Source organism: Zingiber officinale, chromosome 7A (assembly GCF_018446385.1).
Source record: "Zingiber officinale cultivar Zhangliang chromosome 7A, Zo_v1.1, whole genome shotgun sequence".
Lineage (NCBI taxonomy): Eukaryota > Viridiplantae > Streptophyta > Magnoliopsida > Zingiberales > Zingiberaceae > Zingiber > Zingiber officinale.
In genome coordinates this window covers 95927757-95947781 of record NC_055998.1, presented here as the reverse complement: position 1 = coordinate 95947781, position 20025 = coordinate 95927757, and the positions used below count along the sequence as shown (strand labels likewise).

General features: G+C 40.7%; 2 protein-coding genes across 2 annotated transcripts; one reads left to right on the top strand and one right to left on the bottom strand.

Moving 5' to 3' along the window:
- The first annotated feature begins 7126 nt into the window (after window positions 1–7126).
- On the top strand, window positions 7127–8980 carry LOC122001825 (peroxidase 19-like). The gene is made up of 3 exons (XM_042556783.1): window positions 7127–7786; window positions 7878–8093; window positions 8302–8980. Exons 1-3 carry the CDS (start codon window positions 7451–7453, stop codon window positions 8887–8889), a joined length of 1140 nt encoding a protein of 379 aa, XP_042412717.1. The 5' UTR covers window positions 7127–7450; the 3' UTR covers window positions 8890–8980.
- A 44-nt stretch (window positions 8981–9024) lies between these two features.
- Window positions 9025–19797, bottom strand: LOC122001827 (28 kDa heat- and acid-stable phosphoprotein-like). The gene is made up of 8 exons (XM_042556784.1): window positions 19463–19797; window positions 19098–19135; window positions 18277–18345; window positions 18090–18173; window positions 15657–15691; window positions 12610–12695; window positions 10487–10552; window positions 9025–9240 (listed from the first exon to the last, which is right to left on the bottom strand). The coding sequence occupies exons 1-8, from the start codon at window positions 19527–19529 to the stop codon at window positions 9206–9208; spliced, it is 480 nt and encodes a 159-aa protein (XP_042412718.1). The 5' UTR covers window positions 19530–19797; the 3' UTR covers window positions 9025–9205.
- Between the last annotated feature and the right edge of the window lie 228 nt (window positions 19798–20025).

Here is a 20025-nt window from a genome sequence, read left to right as displayed (position 1 = left end):
AGGTTTGTATTTTGGTCTTTGACTTGATTTGTTCGAGTTTATATAAAATATTTTTTCTTTAGGTATGTAGTATTGATTGAGTCCTACTTGCGTGATTAAGCACGCTTTCGGAACCCAAGCTTGTTTTGTTGGTTTGTGTTGGGTTATTAATGACTTGAATGTTTTATTTGAGCTTGACTTATAGCCAAGTCCGGTTTTATTATAAAATACTTTTTGATTATTTAATATTAAATCTAAGTTTTTGGATCTTGTTGTGAATTTTTCTAACATTTCTTTTAAATTATTAATTTCATTTTTTAGTGATAAATTCTCCTCCTCAAGTGTTAGATCTTGAGTTGGATTTGAATTTTTTATTTGTTCCTTAAGATTTTGATTTTCTTCAAAAAGCAGCTCATTTCCTTTTTCTATTTTAACTAATTTATTGTTTAAGCAAGAAATAATTTTAAAAAAAATTCTTATTTAAATTTTGGTATACCTCTTCGGAACCTTCGGAAACGAGTACGGACTCGTGGCTCAATTCGGGTTCAGACCCGTCTTCCGATTCTTCCTCCTATTCTTCTTCGCGGGCCATCAACGTGAGGTAACTCTTGTTCTTCTGTTCTTTGGCTTCCAATTCATCCGAGGAAGTGTCGTCCCACGTTGCTTTAAGAGCCTTCTTTTTGGTCATCCTTGGTTTCTCGTTTTTCAATTTCGGACACTCGTTCTTGTAGTGACCCTTTTTGTTGCATCCAAAGCATGTCATGCTCCTCGGGTCGGTTGGAAATTGATCCTCTGAAGGTCCTTTTTGCTGAAGCTCCTTTTCCTCCTGGTGAACATTTTCCTTACAAAGTTCACCAGGTGCTCTTCATCTTCAGAGTTCTGATCAGAGTCATCTTCAGGTTCAGACTTGTTATTTATCTTCTCCTTGGAGGAACTTACAAACAAAGCTACACCCTTCTCGGCCCCGACGTTAGTTTGTTCGTGTAGTTCTAATTCACAAAACAATTCGCCTAATTTAAGTTTAGATAAATTTTTAGAAATTTTGTAGGCATCCACAATAGATGCCCGCAAACTATTACGTGGAAACGCATTCAGTGCATACCTTATTAGGTCCCGGTTCTCCATTTGATGGCCTATCGCGTGGAGCCCGTTGAGGATGCCCTTGATCCTCGCGTGTAGCTGACTTGTAGTTTCCCCTTCCTGCATTTTTATATTTAATATTTTATTTAAGAGTAAATCCTTTTTTGTTACCTTAGCGTCGCTGGTTCCTTCGTGCAGCTCGATCAGTTTGTCCCACAGCTCTTTGGCGTTCTTATGTGGTTCGACCCGGTTTAGTTCTTCTCTAGTCAATCCGCATTGTAGGGTGTTGATTGCCTTGTTCTCTATTGATGCCTTCTTTTTTAGGTCTGATGTCCAATCTTCTGGATCCAGTAGATTCCCGGAACTGTCTACTGGTATTTTGTAGGGTCTGGTGACGCTCATCCACTGGTCGAAGTCCGTCTTGAGATACACTTCCATTCTCTTCTTCAGTACGGGAAATCGTCCCCGTTGAAAAGGGGAGGTCGTACTGTGCTGAAGCCTTCAAGATGAGACATTTTAATCCTTGCACACAATAAAAAATAGATAGTCAAATTCCCAAGACTTGGTCTTGGATTAGCAATGCGGGAGGAACTAAAAGATAATAAAGGAACTAAATTGGTGTTTGCACCAATTTAGATTTAATTTCAACGAGAAAACTTTCCAAAAAGATAATAGTATCAGTTTGGAATTAAACGTAAAACTGAAAGCGAAAAGAGAAAAAAAATAAAAGGAAATCCCCCCTTGTCTGATTTGTGGTTGCACCAAATCAGAGCGGTACCTGCTCTGATACCACTTGTTGGATAATGAAATTTTGTTAGAGGGGGGGTGAATATCGATTAAAAATTTCGTTCGAAAAGAGTTATGCGCAGCGGAAATAAAAAAACAACGCTAACACGAACCAGTTTTACTTTGTTCGGAGCTTGTGTCGACTCCTACTCCAAGGCCCGCACACAAGGGTGCTTTCGGTGGGCAATCACTAGCAGTTTGAAAAATTATTACAAACTAAGTGCTAAAATGCTAATGAAAATTAAAGCGATATCGACAAGAAAATTAACCAAAGAAGAAAGAGCGCGTTGTCGGAGCTTTGTTAGCGTCGCAGGAGCGTAGAGCAGCAGAGCAAGCAGTAGAAGATCTCTCTTTTTTCAGTTGTGTTTGAAGCTCCCCCCTGACCCTCCTTTTATATGAGGCTCGGGGTGCCTCGGATCCCTTCCGGGCGCCCTGGTGAGACGTGGCAGGTCCAACCAACGAGCTCCACGTGGCGACGTGCGATCTAGATAAAAATTGCCTCCCGGGCGCTCGGATCCCTTCCTGGCGCTCGGACCTCCGGGCGCTCAGACCTCCGGGCGCTCGGACCTCCTGGCGCTCGGATCCCCTCCGGGCGCCCGGACCACCTTTCTCTAGAAACCAGCTTTCCTGCAAGACAAGGTTAAAACAGAGTGTTAGCACAGTTTATAAGTTTGACATAAAAAGTATGACTTAGATTTCGTCTTTCCGAGACCGGAATCTAGTCACGATCTCGACTTAGAGATCCAAAATGGATCTAAGCCGGATCGACGCCTAATGTTCCCTTCCCAGGAACGCGTCCTCACAGTCACTCCCTTCCAATGACTTACCTTTACTTACCTGCCAGACGTCCGGTCAGCCCTTCGACCCGTCTAGACTTCTCGCCAGTTATCCGGTCAGCCCGTCGACCTAGCTGAACTTCTCGCCAAGCGTCCGGTCATCCCGTCGACCCACTTGGACTTCTCGCTAGCTATCCAGTCAGCCCGTCGACCTAGCTGGACTTCTCGCCAAGTGTCCGATTAGTCCGTCGACCCGCTTGGACTTCGTGCCAAACATCCGATCAGTCCGTCGACCTGTCTGGACTTCGTCTGCACACTCGGTCAGAGTGTTAGATCACAACAAACCTAACTTAACCCGATTTGTCATTCATCAAAATCTGAATTAGACCATTAGTGCTAACCGCACCAACAGGTTCTTCCGAGCGGCCCTTACTTCGGACTTGACCATCTCGACGTAGCATCACCGAGCTGTCAGTTGGTCGCCCTTGACTTAATCCACCTTGTTGTCCACCGAAAACTTAATCTTCTAGCAGAAAGTGGACACCACTGCTTGGGACTCGTTGAGGGTCGGTCGGCCCAGTATGACGTTGTAGGCGGACAATGCATCCACCAAATGAAGTTCATCGTCCTCGTCCTCTTCAGCAGCTCCTCTTCGAATGAAATGGCCAGTCGTGCCTAGCCGATTGGCAACACTTCATTGCCTGTGAAGCCATAGAGTAGGGTTGTCATTGGCTGCAACTCACTTCTGTCGATTTGTAGCTGGTCGAACACCTTCTTGAATATAATATTCACCGAGCTCCTTGTATCAATAAAGGCCAGTGAATAGTATAATTAGTGATTACCGCTCGGATGATCAGGGGGTCGTCATGAGGGATCTCCACTCCCTCTAAGTCTTGGGGGCCGAAGCTGATCTCAGGTCCATCAGCCTTCTCCTTGTTGTGCCCAACAGTGTGGATCTCGAGTCGCTGAGCATGTGATTTCCTCGCTTGGTTAGAATCACCTCCGGTCGATCCACCAACAATCATTCCAATTTCTCCCTAAGTGGCGTTGCTCCTATTTTCTTCCTCCCGAGCTGAGGGCCTATTCAACTCAGTAGAAGTTATGGTTGATGATGGCGCCGATCAGATGCCCCTCTTTCTTCCTCCTTCCGGCTGATTGATCGACGTCTATGATGTCGATCGGGTGATGGTGACCGACGATGATATCCTCATGGAGCCGGTCGACTTGCAATCGGAGTTAGATCATAGCAGTCTCTCATGTTATGTGTCGCCGACTGATAAAGGAGCAGAATAGTGGTGTTCATGCCTTGCCTTTTGCAGCCTTTGGGCGACCGGCTACTACATGCTGCAAGGCATGTGTCCTCGACTCCTGGTGTTGCTGGGCTCCTCTCGATCGGGGCCCTTTTAGGGGTTGATGGCTACTCGATGGTCGCCGCTTGGGCACTGCTGTGGACTCGACAGGCGCCTCCTTTCTTCTGGCTGCTTGGGGTTCCTCCACGTTTATGTATTCCGTGGCTCTCCTGAGCAGAAGGTCGAAGTCCCTCGGCAGCTTCTAGATGAGTGACTGAAAGAACTCCCCTTTGGTGAGGCCTTTGGCGAAAGCGTTCACCAATACTCTGCAAAGATCGAAGGAATATCCATGGCCACTGATTTAAGCGCTGAATATAGGCCCTCAGTGCCTCTCTGGGCCCTTAATTCAAGGAGAATAAATTGACGCTTATCTTCTGGCGGCGGTGACTACTGGCGAACTGGTGTAGAAACGCCGCTCGAAAGTCCTTGAAGTTGTGGATTGATCCTTTCGGCAATCTCTTGAACCAATGTTGTGTTGATTCGGAGAGGGTGGTGAGAAAGACTTGACACTTCACCCCGTAAGTGTACTGATGAAGTGTAACTCCGTTGTCAAACTTGGCCATGTGATTGATCGGATCAGTAGTTCCATTGTATTTCCAGTTCACCGGCGAGGTGTAGTGCCTCGACAGAGGGTCGTCCAGAATCCCCTGCAAGAATTGTTGATTGATCCTCTTGGGTGAATCCTCTTCCCTTGCTGCCTTTTTTTTTCGCGTGTCTCGAACGGGTGCATCATCCGAGGAAAACCCCCCGATCCTTGTTCACTCAGTCCCGTTCCTCTGATGGAGTCTGGAACAACGCTCGATGAAATGCGATCGGTGCATTGGGTGCCTCCCCATATGTGTCGGTCGACTTCTTGTTCATTCCCCGAACGGATACATGCTCCGCTCGGTCTCCATATCCTGCTTGATGCCCTGCCACTGATGCCGCGTGAGTGCTTGGTGCTCGACCAACGCTTGTAGTTGTTGTTGCTCCACTATCCTTACCGCTCGGGCTTGTATAAGCATATCGAACTCCTCCTTTGTCAGTGTCACTGTGGTGAGTCGTCCAACATCTTCCATCTTCTCATTTCGAATGCAGGCTATGTTTCCACAGACGACACCAAAATGATCCTGTCCGAAAATGGGAGGGTGGAAAGCTGGGGAGTGCCTGCTGTGCAGACTTGCTATAGAATGCGCTCTGCTCTGCAAAACAAGTAACGTCAGTGCCGAGATAGGGAAGGGGTCCCCGGCATTGGCCCTCTGATGCTAAGTTAGTCATTGGAACTATAGAGGAAAGCGAAGCAACACTAACGCAAGCGTAAATAGTAATAATGCGTACCTCTGTCGGTGCTTGGACTCCCCTTTATATAGAGCCCTGGTGGGCGATATGCACATTCCTCCATGCATGAGCATGTTTTCCAATGTGTCATATGAAAGGACCTGTCAGGAAAGTACCTCTGACATCATACCTTAACAGGGCATGCATATCCCTGACAAAATAGTAGAAGCTTCCGCCGTACGATCTGCTTGTTGACCATGCCTCGTGTCAGCGGTACTATCTCCCAAAAGGATATCGAGAGATATAGCAATGGTCCTGCTACTTGGCCGAGTGGGGTAGGCACTCGGTCGGGACTCCTCCGCTCTGTCGGCCTTAGAGAGATAACAATGGCCCCGTTGCTTGGTCGAACGGGGTAGCCGTCCGGCCAGGACTCCTCCGCTCTATCGACTTCAGCTGTTCTTCCTTGCAATGACTGGGTGTAATAGCGTGTCCATCCTGCTCAGACAAGCTCTTTGATCTCTTCAACGTCCTGTCGCTCTGCACTAAGCATCTGGTTGTCTTACCGTATTAGCCTGTGCTGGACGGTTGACTCGCTCTGACACTGATCGACCAAATTGACCGTTGTAGTCGATCTCCTCTCAGATACTATAGGCAAACCTTTTGACACTCTAACATTAATCATCTTAACTTTAACTTCTATCTCGATATTTATCCTGTGTCGAACGGGCTCCTTTTATCATCACATCAATGCACCTTGGCGTGAACCCCTCACTGGACAAAAAAAGGCGATAACGCTCGCCCCCAGCGCCCCCGTGGACCTTGCCCAAGGCTATCACGAGGGGGGTTAATCACGGTAGTGGTAGGGGTTAAGGGCGTAGTGGGCTGAGGGACACGGGGATAAGGGATTTACGCTCTTGGTGCCGCCGCGATTCGAACCCACGTTTTCATTGGACAAACTTCTACGCCCCAACCACTTCGGATAACCCCGTGGGGCAACTTGATGTTCCAAAACCCCTCACGCAAGTCAGATTTGTAGAGAGGGAAAGAGTTGGAGAGAAAGTAGTGAAGAAAACAAGGGTCGTTATACAATGGCTCATATATTAATCATCATACCTCTTGTCGATGTCACCATTACCTTACATAGGAAGCGAGAGGATGAGCATGATTCTCAAAGGACGCACCTTTGTAATCGATGTGCATTCTTCCCTAAGTGGCATCATTAATAGTTCACATCTTTACGTGGCATGCACTTTTTTCATAATTGTTGTCCGGCTTCTAAATTTAGTATATTAGTCCGATTGATCAGACTTGGGTTGAATGTGTGGCGAATTAACTTAAATTGAAATCGAAAGATCTGATTCTATCTTACCTGAACTTCATCTCGGATCGGACGGTTTTACATGATAAAGTCCTGGACTTAGCCATGTGGCTCTCGCCACGCAAGGATAGATTAGCTAGTGGTATAGCTTAATTTTAAATTATATACTGATATTGTATCAAAATTTAGGTGTATTAAATTTTCAGTATGTTAAATTTTATATTATTTATACTAAAATTATTTTGTATTTTAATATTATAAAATTATAAAAAAATATATATATTTCTCATAAATCAAAAACTAAGGATGGTTGATTTTCAAAATCTAACATCATCATTAAATAATTTATAAAAAAAATTATTCATATAAAAAAATAATAAATCTAACTTTTAATATACCGAAATTTTCAGCGGGATATATTAATACGAGTGTATCAAAACTTTTTATATTGCCTCTTTCTATTTCAGATTGTGAACTGGAAAAGCGCTTTTAATCATTAAATAGCCATCCACTTTTGATTCAAAAGGGAAAACAGAAAAAAGAAATGTTCCTGAAATGCTTCCTATTTTTGCTCTTTGAGCTCTTCATGTTCGAAAGATTAAAACGACTAAAAGCAACAAACAACTAAAAACATTATAAAAGAACAAGCAAAAAAATCAAAGACGAAGAAGGCATTGTTGATGTTTAATCAAAAGCTTCGGCCTTTTCACCACGCACAAGAACCAAATTGCCACAATAAACAACAAAACCATCTTGTCGCCTTCTCTTCTCAGTTTTCAGTGTTCACGGGTGCCTTCTCTTCTCCTCGCCTCTTCCTTTCTTTTTAGTAATCGACTATCCCACGCTGCAGCGCTAGCTGCGTTGCAATTTTTGTTTCTTCCGCCGGCCGTTGCTTGGGCTGTGCCATGGAAGGAAGCCGAGGGAGATTGGGTAGAGACGGAAGAAGAAGCCATTTTTACTCGTTTTTAGTCCTTTCGTGCCTCGTCGCTTGCAGTACTTGTGGATTCGCCGAAGGGAGTGAGGCAGGGAGTAACGTCACCGGTGGCGTTCGTAATGCTGCGAAGGGGAAGGGCAAGAGGAGGGCGGCGCCGATCCGCCACCAGCTCTCGCTCGACTTCTACACCCATAACTGCCCGCAGCTCGATCGGATCGTCGCCTCCGTCACCGCCCAGCGCTTCCGCGAACGCCCAGCCACCGGCGCCGCCGTCATCCGCCTCTTCTTCCACGACTGCTTCGTCGAAGTAACTTTCTCTACAAGCCGCCACGGAGGGGCGCATTTTTATGCGGACACAGCTTCTCTTGCTAATGTGTGCGTTAACTTCCTGTCTGCAGGGGTGCGACGCGTCGGTGCTGATCGCGCCGAGCGCCGGCGGCGGGAGAGCGATGGCGGGCCCGGCGGTGGAGAGGGACGTGGAGGAGAACAGGAGCCTGCCGGAGGAGGCGTTCGAGACGATCGAGATGGCGAAGGCGGCGGTGGAGAGGCAGTGCCCCGGCGTGGTCACCTGCGCTGACATCCTCGCCGTCGCCGCCAGGGACTTCGTTCACTTGGTACATTTTTTACTTCTGCTATTTTAAAAGTTTTTTTCAATGTCTTATAATTGTTTTTTTCTCTTAGGAAAGAAAAACTTAATTTATTTAATTATTTTTTCCTTACCATTTTCTGTCTGTCTCGCACATGCATTTTATTTGGATGTTTCTTATAATTTAAAAGTTGATTTATTAATAAATAAATAAATTTATTTATTTAATTAATTAGGCGGGAGGGCCAAATTACGCGGTGAAAAAGGGGCGCAAGGACAGCCGCGTGTCCTTGGCAGCGAAGGTGAGCCCGAACCTGTCGCGGGCCAACTCCACCGTCGACGACCTCCTCCGCCTCTTCGCCGGCAAGGGCCTGAGCGCCGTCGACCTGGTGGCCTTGTCGGGCGCCCACACCATCGGTTTCTCCCACTGCGACCAGTTCGTGGGTCGCCTCTACGACTTCCGCGGCAGCGCCACCGGCGGCGACCCTTCGCTCGACCCGCGGCTCCTCAAGGCGCTGCGCATGTCGTGCCCGCGCGCCGGCGGCAACGGCGACGTCGTGGCGCCCTTCGACGTGCGCACGCCCTTCGACTTCGACCACATGTACTACGGCAACCTGGAGGCCGGGATGGGCCTGCTCGCCACGGACCAGGCGCTGTACTCGGACAGCCGAACCCGGCCAGTGGTCCAGGAGTTGGGCCGGGACAAGGCGCGTTTCTTCGAGGCCTTCGCCGGCGGCATGGACAAGATGGGCTCCATCAGGGTGAAGAAGGGGAAGACGGGGGAGATCAGGAAGGTCTGCAGCAAACATTTGTCATCCCATTGAATTCATTGATTTCCATGTTTTTGGGAAGCTAGTAATAGCTACTTTATTGGTTGTTTCGATCAACAAAAATATTTTTAGTATTTTTTTTTTATTTTTCAAAATACTATCACATAGCTGAATTATTAACACAAGGCGAACAGATTAGTCATGCTGCATTATTACTCGCGCAAGTATATTTAAGTAGATAACACATGAACAGTTAGTTCACCATCTACTTTTTTATTATTTATTATTCATTATTATTTATTTATTTTTATTTTTATAATTTTTGACAATCTACTATCTTAAAAGTACTCGTTATGGGGCTTGCTCTGCCCTACGTCTGGGTGCCAGCCTTCTTCAATTCTCTAGCTGCAAGAGCAAGAAACAGATCAGTTCTCTGCAGCTTGCAAATTATGAATTTTATTTAAAATTTTAAGTTTTAAGTTTATTTCCACAACTTCTCCTATACGCAAGAAAATAGCAATGTGGCACTTGCGCACTTTGCACCGGCAAACATGCATCATCTCGAGTAACATTCATGCATATATTAGACAAGTTGCGTGCCACCTTGTTGAATCTAATGAGTCCTTAAATTATCATCTAAATATTTATAGTTCGATCTTCAACTATAATATATTTGTAAAAATTTTTACATATTTATAAAAAAATTTCTCTAAATGAAGAATAAAATTAAAGGATGTTGGACTTCTAGATTGATCGCCATATGCACTTCTCGATTTATCTTGCCGACCGATAGAAAACTTTTGTGGAATTAAGCCGGTCATCTAGGAATAATTACTAAGGATAACTAGGATTATTATTATTATTTTTTATTGTTAAATTTAATAAACGAATAACAATGCATCGGCAGATAGGTCTGAATCATTAATCAAAACTAAAAGCTCAAGTTGAGCGGCCCCTACGGTTGTGTCCCAACAAAACACTTCATTGAGGTGTACTAAAGGTCAAGAATAAGATACAAACACAAATCTTCTTCCTCTCTGCAACCATACTTTTGGTCATCGATTTTGTAGACTAGCAGCAAATGCGAACGACCTTATTTTTGAACCAAGTTGACTATGGAAATTGATCTCATCCTATCCCAGAGAAAATGTTGGATTCAATTGAAAAACATCATGGGTCAAATGGAGCCTTACCTATGTGGTTCAAGATAGATGGTCACTACAGTATGAGGAGGTGCATACCAATATATAGGACCACTTTCTAACAGTCCATTTAGAATGTTAAAATGCTTCACGAATCAATGAGTAATCTTGTAGTTTGGTAATCATTCTCTAATAATTAAGAACTGCATTGCTATTATTTTGGGATAGTTTCATGAATAAAATCTTATAATTTTTTTCATTTAAATTGCAAAGTGTCTCCATGCTATAATGGATGTGAACTATTCCATTATTGAGATGGGAGTAACGAGATTAAACGCCTCCCAACAATGCAAAAGCTCTATAAGTTACGAACACTAAATTCCTACTTTTACTATGTTTTTTCACTACATCTGAGCGTAAAATACCCGAGGAACTCATATCTTCTGACTCATGATAAAGCTAGAAAATGGAGTGAAGCAAAATACTTAGGCGGTGAAAGAAATACATACCAGCTTTCTCCTCTACTCGTTTTTTAGCTGCTTCAGCTCTTTGCCGGCGTACCAAAGCTAGACGTTCTGCAAAAGGTGAATGTTGATAAAAAACTATACTCATTGAAATATATATTGAAAGTTTCACTCTTAAACATGACTGCATATGCAAAAAAAATAAATAAATAACAATGAGGTGAAATATATAGTTATTGGGCTTTAATTATTCAAATCACAACTCAATTTTGTGGAGGTTGGTTTGACTTCCATTTCCATAAAAGCTTCATGATATGGTGTTTAAGGTGGTGGACCCATTTGGAAGGGGTCAAAGCTAAGGAGGTCGGCCGATGTGGAAATCAAAATTAAAATTAAAATTAAAGGGCGGTCAACTTCACAGGAATAGGAGAAGGTTCGACCGAACCTCCAGGTCGACTTGACCGTGAGTCACAGTCCTATGCACAGACGAAGTGTTAGGCTAGGGGTTCACCCAATCGGGCCCTCCGATTGGTTTGGCCTCAAAGACTGATCTCGTAATCAACGATGAAGTATGATGAAATATGAAATCAAGTATCAATTATCCGGACTGAGTGCCCTGGTCGATCGGGCGTATGGTCCGATCGGATATACTAGACACCTGGTTGTGTACAATTTAAATGAAGAAGCCGAGTGAAAGTCGAGTCATCAACTACACTCATAAACATTGATTGGGCACTGTTTGAGAGTCACAGTCAGTTGAATTATACAGTAATTTAATCAATTGGTCAAAGTAGTCAATTGTGAGTCCCATAGCCCAACAAAACTAGTATGTTTTTTTGACCTTCTATGCCACAGAGGATAGAGGATATTCTGTAGGCAAATTGCACTTTCGAAGCTTCCAGCCTATCAAATCACATAGATTTGTGGGCTCATTTTAGGAAAGGTGTTAGAATCACATTATGATCTGCCTTTTTTGGAAGTGCTTCGTAATTCGTGCATAAACACAACAGTGATATTATAAAAGGGGCCCTCATCCACAAGTGAAGGTATGCGATGTTACATATTTTTACACACTCATTGCTATAGTCTTTTCATTATTTCTCTCTTAAAACTGATTACTGACTTGAGCGTCGGAGAGCCAACGCCGGGGACCCCTTCCCTGGCCCGACAACTAATGCTCTTTGTGACACGCAAGACGGCTTGAGGTCTTCGTTTGGTCAACATTAGAGCCAAGTATCGAGCTAGTCATCTTCCCAGCTTTCGGACAGGATCAATGGAGAGCTAACTTAACTCTTAAATTGACACATGCTTCTATTTACAGTCCAGAAGCCTCATGGCAACAAGAGATTAATCCTATTTATTGATGATTTTATAATAATAATGTGGTGGTGTTTCTTAGTTGAAAGTAAAATTTTTTTTACTTGTCTTCTATTAAAAGCTCTTGCAAGAAGATCAAAGTGGCTACAAAATAAGACTTCTAAGGACAGATTTGTGAAGGAGAATAAAGAATGATGAAGGGAAAAGATCTTCCCTTTTTTTTTAATTGAAGCATTATACACAACAATCTACATCTTTAACTAAACACCAACCAGGGCGTGAAGAAAATAAACCGTGTATGGAGTTGGGCACAAAAAGGAAAACAATCATTTGATTAGCTAAAGGTATTAGGTTATTGTCTACTTTCATATTTCAACTCTAAACAAAGATAATTTGACAAAAAGATGAACTGAAGTATTCATTGGATATAGTGATGAAATCAAGAATAATTGTTTGTTATCTCAAGAGATGTTATATTTGATGAAGCATCAACTCATAGTTAACAAGAAGACTATCATATTCTCAACCTAAAAGTGAATATATTGAACTTATATCATTGCAAGATGAGGTCTAAATAAATAATATAACCATGAACCATCAGACAATCAAGATAAGTAATCAAGCAAAGTTTCTTCTAGATTATCTCTTCCTTGATCATACATTAGCAAAATTCTCCAACATTAGCTATTTACTGTCACTGCCAGGATGTTATTGTGACTTGAATGCAATAATGAATAAGGAAAAATGTAAAAATAGAATTTAGATTTTAATATGCAGGCATCACTTTAAGCAAACTTCTCTTTAATGTCCAAAAAAAAGAGAATCAAGATGGAATAGTTACTATTTTTTACCTAAATCCTTTCGAGATTGTTCTGTTTTTCCTTGTTCTTGCAACTTCATATATCGCTCATGAGCCCTTTGTTTTTCTATCTCCTCTCTGTAGAAAAGAGTGAATCAGACAAAACAATCACAAGCCAAGAATAAAAATATGATTGATTCAATTTGTCTCCACAGCAATATCAGACCACCATGTCTAATTTATACAATTTATTTTAACTATAACATAATGGTGTTATATTTCGAGATGCAAATAGCTCATATTTTTTTCATTTATTATCTATTGTTAATTGAGAAAATGCAACCAAATAAATTGTTATCGTCTATCAATGCAACCAAATAAATAACCTACTATTGTATATAAATGCAACTAAATAAATAATCAATATTGTTTATCATGCAACCACACATGTGGAAAAGAAGTGATTTTCACCTCTTGCACTACCATGAGCTTATTAGACAATTTGTCATAATAGCAACTATATACTATGTTAATTAGACTTGGGCATTGACTACACGAGTATCTGATACATGTATAGATCCAAGTGCCCAACACAATTATTTATAAGTTTTTTACATGTGATCAATAGAAATATTAAGTGTTCATTCAAATGTCAAATGTGACATGTACAAAAGGTAGATAGGTAGATGAAGAATCCAAGTAAAAGCAAATAGTAATCAAAAGGGCATCGATCATTTGTAAAATCGTCAAATGGGTGCCCCGTTTATGATTAAAGTCAAATGGACAATTAATTGTCCAAAATACTCTTACATTATCTGATTATTCAGCCGTGTAGAAGCTAGCAATTAATTTCTACAACTGTAGAAGCTAGTTGCTAGCTTCTACAACTAACAACTAGCTTCTACAGTTGTAGAAACTAATTGCTAGCTTCTACATTAGACTTTGTATATTTTAATTTTATTTTTCCGAGTGATAACCTGGTTAAAACAACATTTCAACAAAAGGGCAGCCCGGTGCACGAAGCTCCTACTATGCGGGGTCCCGGGAAAATATGCATTGTATGCAGCCTTACCCTATTTTTTACAAGAGGTTGTTTCTGGGATTCGAACTCGTGACCTTTTAGTCACAAAACAACAACTTTATCGTTGCGCCAAGGCTCCCCTCAAAACAACATTTCAACAAGCAAAATAAATGATGGGGACTCTATGACACTCACAACATTTCAAATGAACATTATTTGATCACGATCAACCGTGTAGAAGTAGAAGCTAGTTGCTAACTTCTACAATGATGACTTTATATCATTTTGATTTTGCTTCTTTGAATGATAACCTAGTTAAAACAACATTTCAATGAGCAAAACAAATGTGTAGACTCCATGATACTCATTACATTTCAAATGTGTGTAGAAGCTAAAATGTAGCTTTTACAACGTGTACTAGCTACCGCTAGCTTCTACACGTTGTACAAGCTACTCGATAGTTTCTACAACAATGCTGAATCCATGAGTATTTTTAGGATAAAATCATGGGAGAGGTGCCATTTGACTTCTTTTTTTTTTTTTTTTGAAAAAGGGGCGCTATATGATGTTTCTCTTAATTTGGGGCACCTTTTTGATTTTTGCCCTATGCTATTTGAGTAGATAACGATGTAGTGTGTATGGGTGTGTCAAAAGTAGATGAAAGATAACCACAAACAACTCTTAGGTGAGGTTTACATGGGCAGAAGGATAGAAAAGGCAAAAAGGAGGGGCATGAGTAACTCATGCTCCATGTATAGTTTGGTTCTTTCAATGTCACTCCTATTTGTCAATTGAGGTTAACTTGAGGATTCCTTTTTTGGAACCACTAGCAAAAGAAAGGCAAGCTTAAGAATTCCTTTACTTGGATGGGAAGTAAGGAGGTACAAGGGAGAGAATTACAAAATAACACATAGAGATCCATTAGTTTGTGCATCTTTTGTCTCACTTTTCCTCTTTTTCATGTCTTCTAGCCAAAGTAAATGGACCCTAAGAAAGGAACAAGTGAGAATAGAAATCCTCTACATAGAGGATAAAAGGTTGGATGTAAATGTATGGGGAGTGAATGGAGGATTGAGATTACATATTGCAGAATTTGTAGAAAAAGGAATATTAGCTGACCCTATCTTGTGGGATAAGGTTGGATTGCTGTTGTTATTGTAGAAAATATAAATATTAGATTGAATTTAGAATGAGACAACTATTACATATATAGACTTATCATGAATCCCCTAAACGTAGAATTATCAATGTAATATTAAATCTACTAGACCAACAACAATATTAATCCATACCTCTAACATAGATAAAACACGTAGCTGCTTAAGCCATAACTGTCCTGGTTGAACATGGACCTGGTAGTACTGCTGTTGCAGAGTTTAGGAGGGTTAAGTGCAAGTATATGCCATATGAAATGGTTGCGTTGGTCCCTAAAGACACAGCTAGTCAAGATGTTAAATATCTTGCCTTTTTCCATAACAAATGAACCTAATGATTTTATATTTTGCTACATTAAAAAAGATAATAAAAAAATCCAGGGATGGGTTTGCACAGGTTGACAGGATAATTGCAGAGTTCATGAGCTTTCAACCTCCAATAGAAGTCTAGAGCAATAGAATCTTCAACCGCATTGTCTTATCTGAATTCCAGTAATGTCATGGAATCTGTATTGCACTAAGATGTACCCATTCAGGATTGGATGGAGGAAAATATTGCTGTTCAGAATATTTGAACCCATGAACTCAATAACATGGAATAAGATGCATATTGCCTCCTATCGGTACCCTCAGATATTGTCCATAGTTCAAATCTATTTAAAGACATCAATTACAACCGCTGCAACTATCTAATAAAACATCTAGCTCTCATTAAGCATTCACTGTTGCACAGTAGATCTCATTTACAGTCAAACAACACTGAAACCATTTATTATTTTAATCAGTGAATGATTTTCTAAATTAGAAAATGATAAGCAATCAATATCTGAAACCTTTAAGTGAATTTGCAACACAGAGATATCACTTAGACTAATTCAAAGGAATTAGTGTACACATGGCAAAGGGGAAATTAGGTTGGCAAACCTCTCTCGTCTTGATAGTTCAATTGGTTCTTCCAGCTGCACAATAATTTCAAAATGTAAAGAGACAACATATCATTTAAACTAGAAACATATATGGAAGTTGTCTAAAGGGAAAATCTCACAAGTGATACTCAAATTTTATTCAAAATAACTAATTAGTATCTAAGCGCTATCTTGGACTTAGTTATGAGTATCTGACCTGGGTATGGATCTGAGCGTTTCACATGACTATCTGTAAAAAGATTTATATGTGATCAATAGAAATCTCAAGTGTTCACTTGAAGCGTTGATGTCTAAGTGTTGGGTATCTAATATGGATATATAGGAGATACATGAAAAGTTGGTAATCAGGATTCGCTAAATTTCCTCCAAGACATGATGAGATTGCCCATTCTTCTATGGCTTGCACCACTGAGGAAAAGCACATGGTCCTCCCATTTTAAAACAAGGTTAACAGGACCAAAATACCAGATTGCACAAAGTCAATGGCTAGAGCTTTATATGCAGGGAGGAAAAAAAGGTTAATGCTTTAGATGAAGAAAAGGTTTGCTAGAATCTACAAAATTACCTAAATTAGAAGTAATTAGGTCCAATCCACTCCTATATCTTATATAGAAAGTCTTCATCCCTTGATTAGTTGTGTGTCTTGGCTGCATCCATCCATAGTTATCTTGGCCATTGGATCACTTTGACGATCCATATCACACTAATTGGAAGCACTAGTTCACCTAAATCCATTGGTTCATTATGTCGCACCATTTGGGCCAAAACTAGACCGGCATGCAAATTAAGCAACTGTGGTTGATGGAAGGATAGCATCCTATATGAAAATATTAAATATACGCCTAAACACGAGTAGCAACGATTTAAAGTGTGAAGTTCACTAATAAAGAGTCACATTATGCCTCAAATGCACCATATAAGCCTTGTTTGATAGGGTTGCCATTGGGCGCAATGTCCATGCTTCTACATGCCATTGATTGTGCTTCTGTGAGATGCAATGCACCATGCTACACATGTGCATTGCATGTGAACTAGACCTGTCATGTACCATATGCTCACAAGGGATACAATGACTTCATAAGTCCATCTTTAACTAAGGCATAATTTTATGTAGGTGTGGTTTAGTGCAGTATACCGAACCACCAACTCGTATACCATTACCATAAAAAATTCAGTACAAAAAAATTTCATACTGTACCAGAATTTCAGTATACCGAATTTTTGATATACCGAAATTCCGGTATGGTATCAATTTCATACAATTTACAGTAAAATTTTGGTATTTGTATGATATACCGAAAATTTTGATATAAATCTTATACCAATACCGAAAAATTCGGTATGATAATACCATACTGAAATTTTCAGTATACAGTAAAATCAGTATATTTCAATACGGTAAACACGGTATACTAAATTGTCGGTATTTTTCCCACACCTAACTTTATGCAAGTATATATATTTAAATATTTCAATGTACCTCCAAAATTCAGATATGAGACGAAATTCTACAAAAGCTCTCTTCTTATTTTTCTTCCTTCTCTATAAACCTCTTAGAAACCGATTCTTATTTTAGAAAATTCCAACACTATATTTAAACTTTAAAGTCTGTGCATTTTGCCTCCTTAAGAGTTAGATCATGTGACTGATTGTGTTGTCATCATTTTAAAGTCTAAATGGATACAATTGATTGGACTACATGTATCAAATATCAAAAATATTGTTACTAATGATGTAATAAATTTATTGCCATTGTATTTGATTTTACCTTATTTAAGTATCTATTCCTGCAGACTAGTCAGGCTATTTTGCTACTGAGAATTTCATTTGGTGAAAATTAGAACAACTATAAACTACAGGTTTCCGCTTTCACAAAAAAAACATGCTATGATACAATATATACAGTTCGGATCCTCTGCCCCCAAATTTTTCTGTCCCTGTGTCCCTTGCCGATTGGACGGACCAGATTACATCTCAAGGCATCATGGCATCCTTAAGATGTGTGCAGTATCCTTGTGATGTGCAATGTATCCTTGAGATGTAATCTGGTCTGTCTGATCGACAAGGGGACACAGGGACAGAAGATCCGAACTCCAATATGTACAAGGCAATATCACTAGAGCCTTGACTATAATAACAAGATCAAAATTTTAATATGGAAAGTAACTAGAATGTCTACAAAAGATGGATGCTCAATAGAAGCAAAAGTGTAGTACCATGATAGAAAAAGGACTCGTAGTCAACATCATTGCACCAAATTTTGTGTTATTCACGACCAAAAATTAGTGAACAAGTTGACGACACCTAGTGGGATAAGGCTTGATTGTTGTTGTATCAAAATTAGTGAACAAATAAATGTCACCATATCCTTTAGATTCTAGTTAAAAATTCAGCAAAAAATATAAAGTAAAAAAGAAGCCTTACAACTTACATTAGTTTCTTTAGCTTTTGAGCTTCTTGGCTTTACCAAGTTCGGATTTTCAATCTCAATGAAAGGAATTGTGCCCTTCCTTCTCTGCCAAGAAACACAAAATAACATCAAAATAAGATAAATTCACAAAGGGAAATCAATACACGAATGGAAAAAATAGAAGAGCATGAATGACTTGGATTGTCACCTCAACTATATCTCCAGACTCTTCTCCACTTTCATCAGAATCTTCTTGTTTATTTTGCACAATTTGTTCCTGTGACATTTAGAAGAACATAAATATATGGACAAATACCTTTTTCTTATTTTTCTTTCTTTTTTTTTTCAAATTACAGTGCTAATAGTACGAGGCACAGGAAAAATTAATACTTCTACTTGAAATTTTGAGCTCCGCTATGAAACAAATATTGCAGACCACCCTCCATAATTACCTTAGTTAGAATTGGGAGAAGTACATAATTCCTTACTCTTATACAGGAAAAGCTAAAAGCAATTACATGTAGCATATAAAAAAATTATTCAAGATGGGTTAAACTTTTCAAGGAACATTCTTGTCAGTAGATTTGGTTTCAGTATTTCACACAAACAGACAGACCTCTATTTATTCATTAAGGACTAACTGCACTGCTGACATCCTTCCTACAGTCACAGAGAAGGCCATATTGGAGAGCATCCAGGTTATTTGACGCTAAAAAATTGGACTAACAATATTCTTTTCCAGCCACCAAAAATAAATATCACCAACTAGTGAACACGAAATGGTATTTTCTCAATACAACTGGATGCGCAATATGATTTTCAGAGCAAAATAATACAACTGGATGCGCAATATGATTTTCAGAGCAAAATAGAATTACATAATATGCATCCCCAACAAAAAACAAAAACAAAAAAAGGAATCTGCACTTAAGTGACAAGAATTGCACTACATAAGAGAATAACCAACAGGACAATTGACCATAAACTTCTACTACATGGAAGTTATATCAATTTACAGAAAGAGAAAACCTGTTTAAAGGAGCGAGGACGAGCTGATCGGCCCGCTTCTGCAATAATTTGACAAGCAGATACATCTCAGAAAATCTTGTAATATTTCTAGCAATATATAGTTGTTCTTACAAAAAAAATTCGAGATAAATAAACCAACTATTTTGCGCATACCACGTCAACATTATCTTATCAACATGTAAAAGATGGAGAAGAATAACAACACCAAGCACTCGAACAAGAAAGATCGAAGGGAACGAGACATAAGAAGTGTGATAGGGCAGTGGTATGAAAAGTTCCAAACAGAAATCAAGAAGCTATCCAAATCCCAAATGGAAGGATGCATGTCAAAGATGGGGGAGGGGAGCAACCAAAGCGTGTCTTACCCAACTCCTCGAGCGTGGAGAAGTTCCTTCGGCCCGTCGGCTTCGCCTTGAACTTCCCTCGCCCCATCGGCAAGGACCTTCGTTCTCCGACTAGCGCTTCGTCTCCGGCGCCGAGCCACTCGCGTCCTCTTTAATTGCAGCAAAAGGAGAAGCCCTCGCCCCCAGTGCCCCCACCGATCGGACCCACGGCCATCGTGAGAGAGATAAATCATAGGTATGGGACGGATCGGGTGAGATTTATTCCCCTGCTATCACTGAGTTTTGACCCGACGGTCTCATTGCATCAACTCTCGTCCCATACCATCTCGGATGACCAACGGGGTCTCACTCGCGTCCTCTTTAAGCCGAGGCGGGGAGAGGTGAATCATCGAATTTCTCTTTGATTAGGGGTTCCGATGTAAAAATATGTGCGTCCATCATCATCTGCCTGCCGTCCATCGAACTCTCTTGTTGGGATCGGACGGTCGAGGATGAAGAAGTGAGGAATCCAGCTTCCGAAGTGGGCATGATAGCTGAAGATGGTTGCGCTTCTTTCACAGGTCAATTTGCCTAGGGATGTGAAG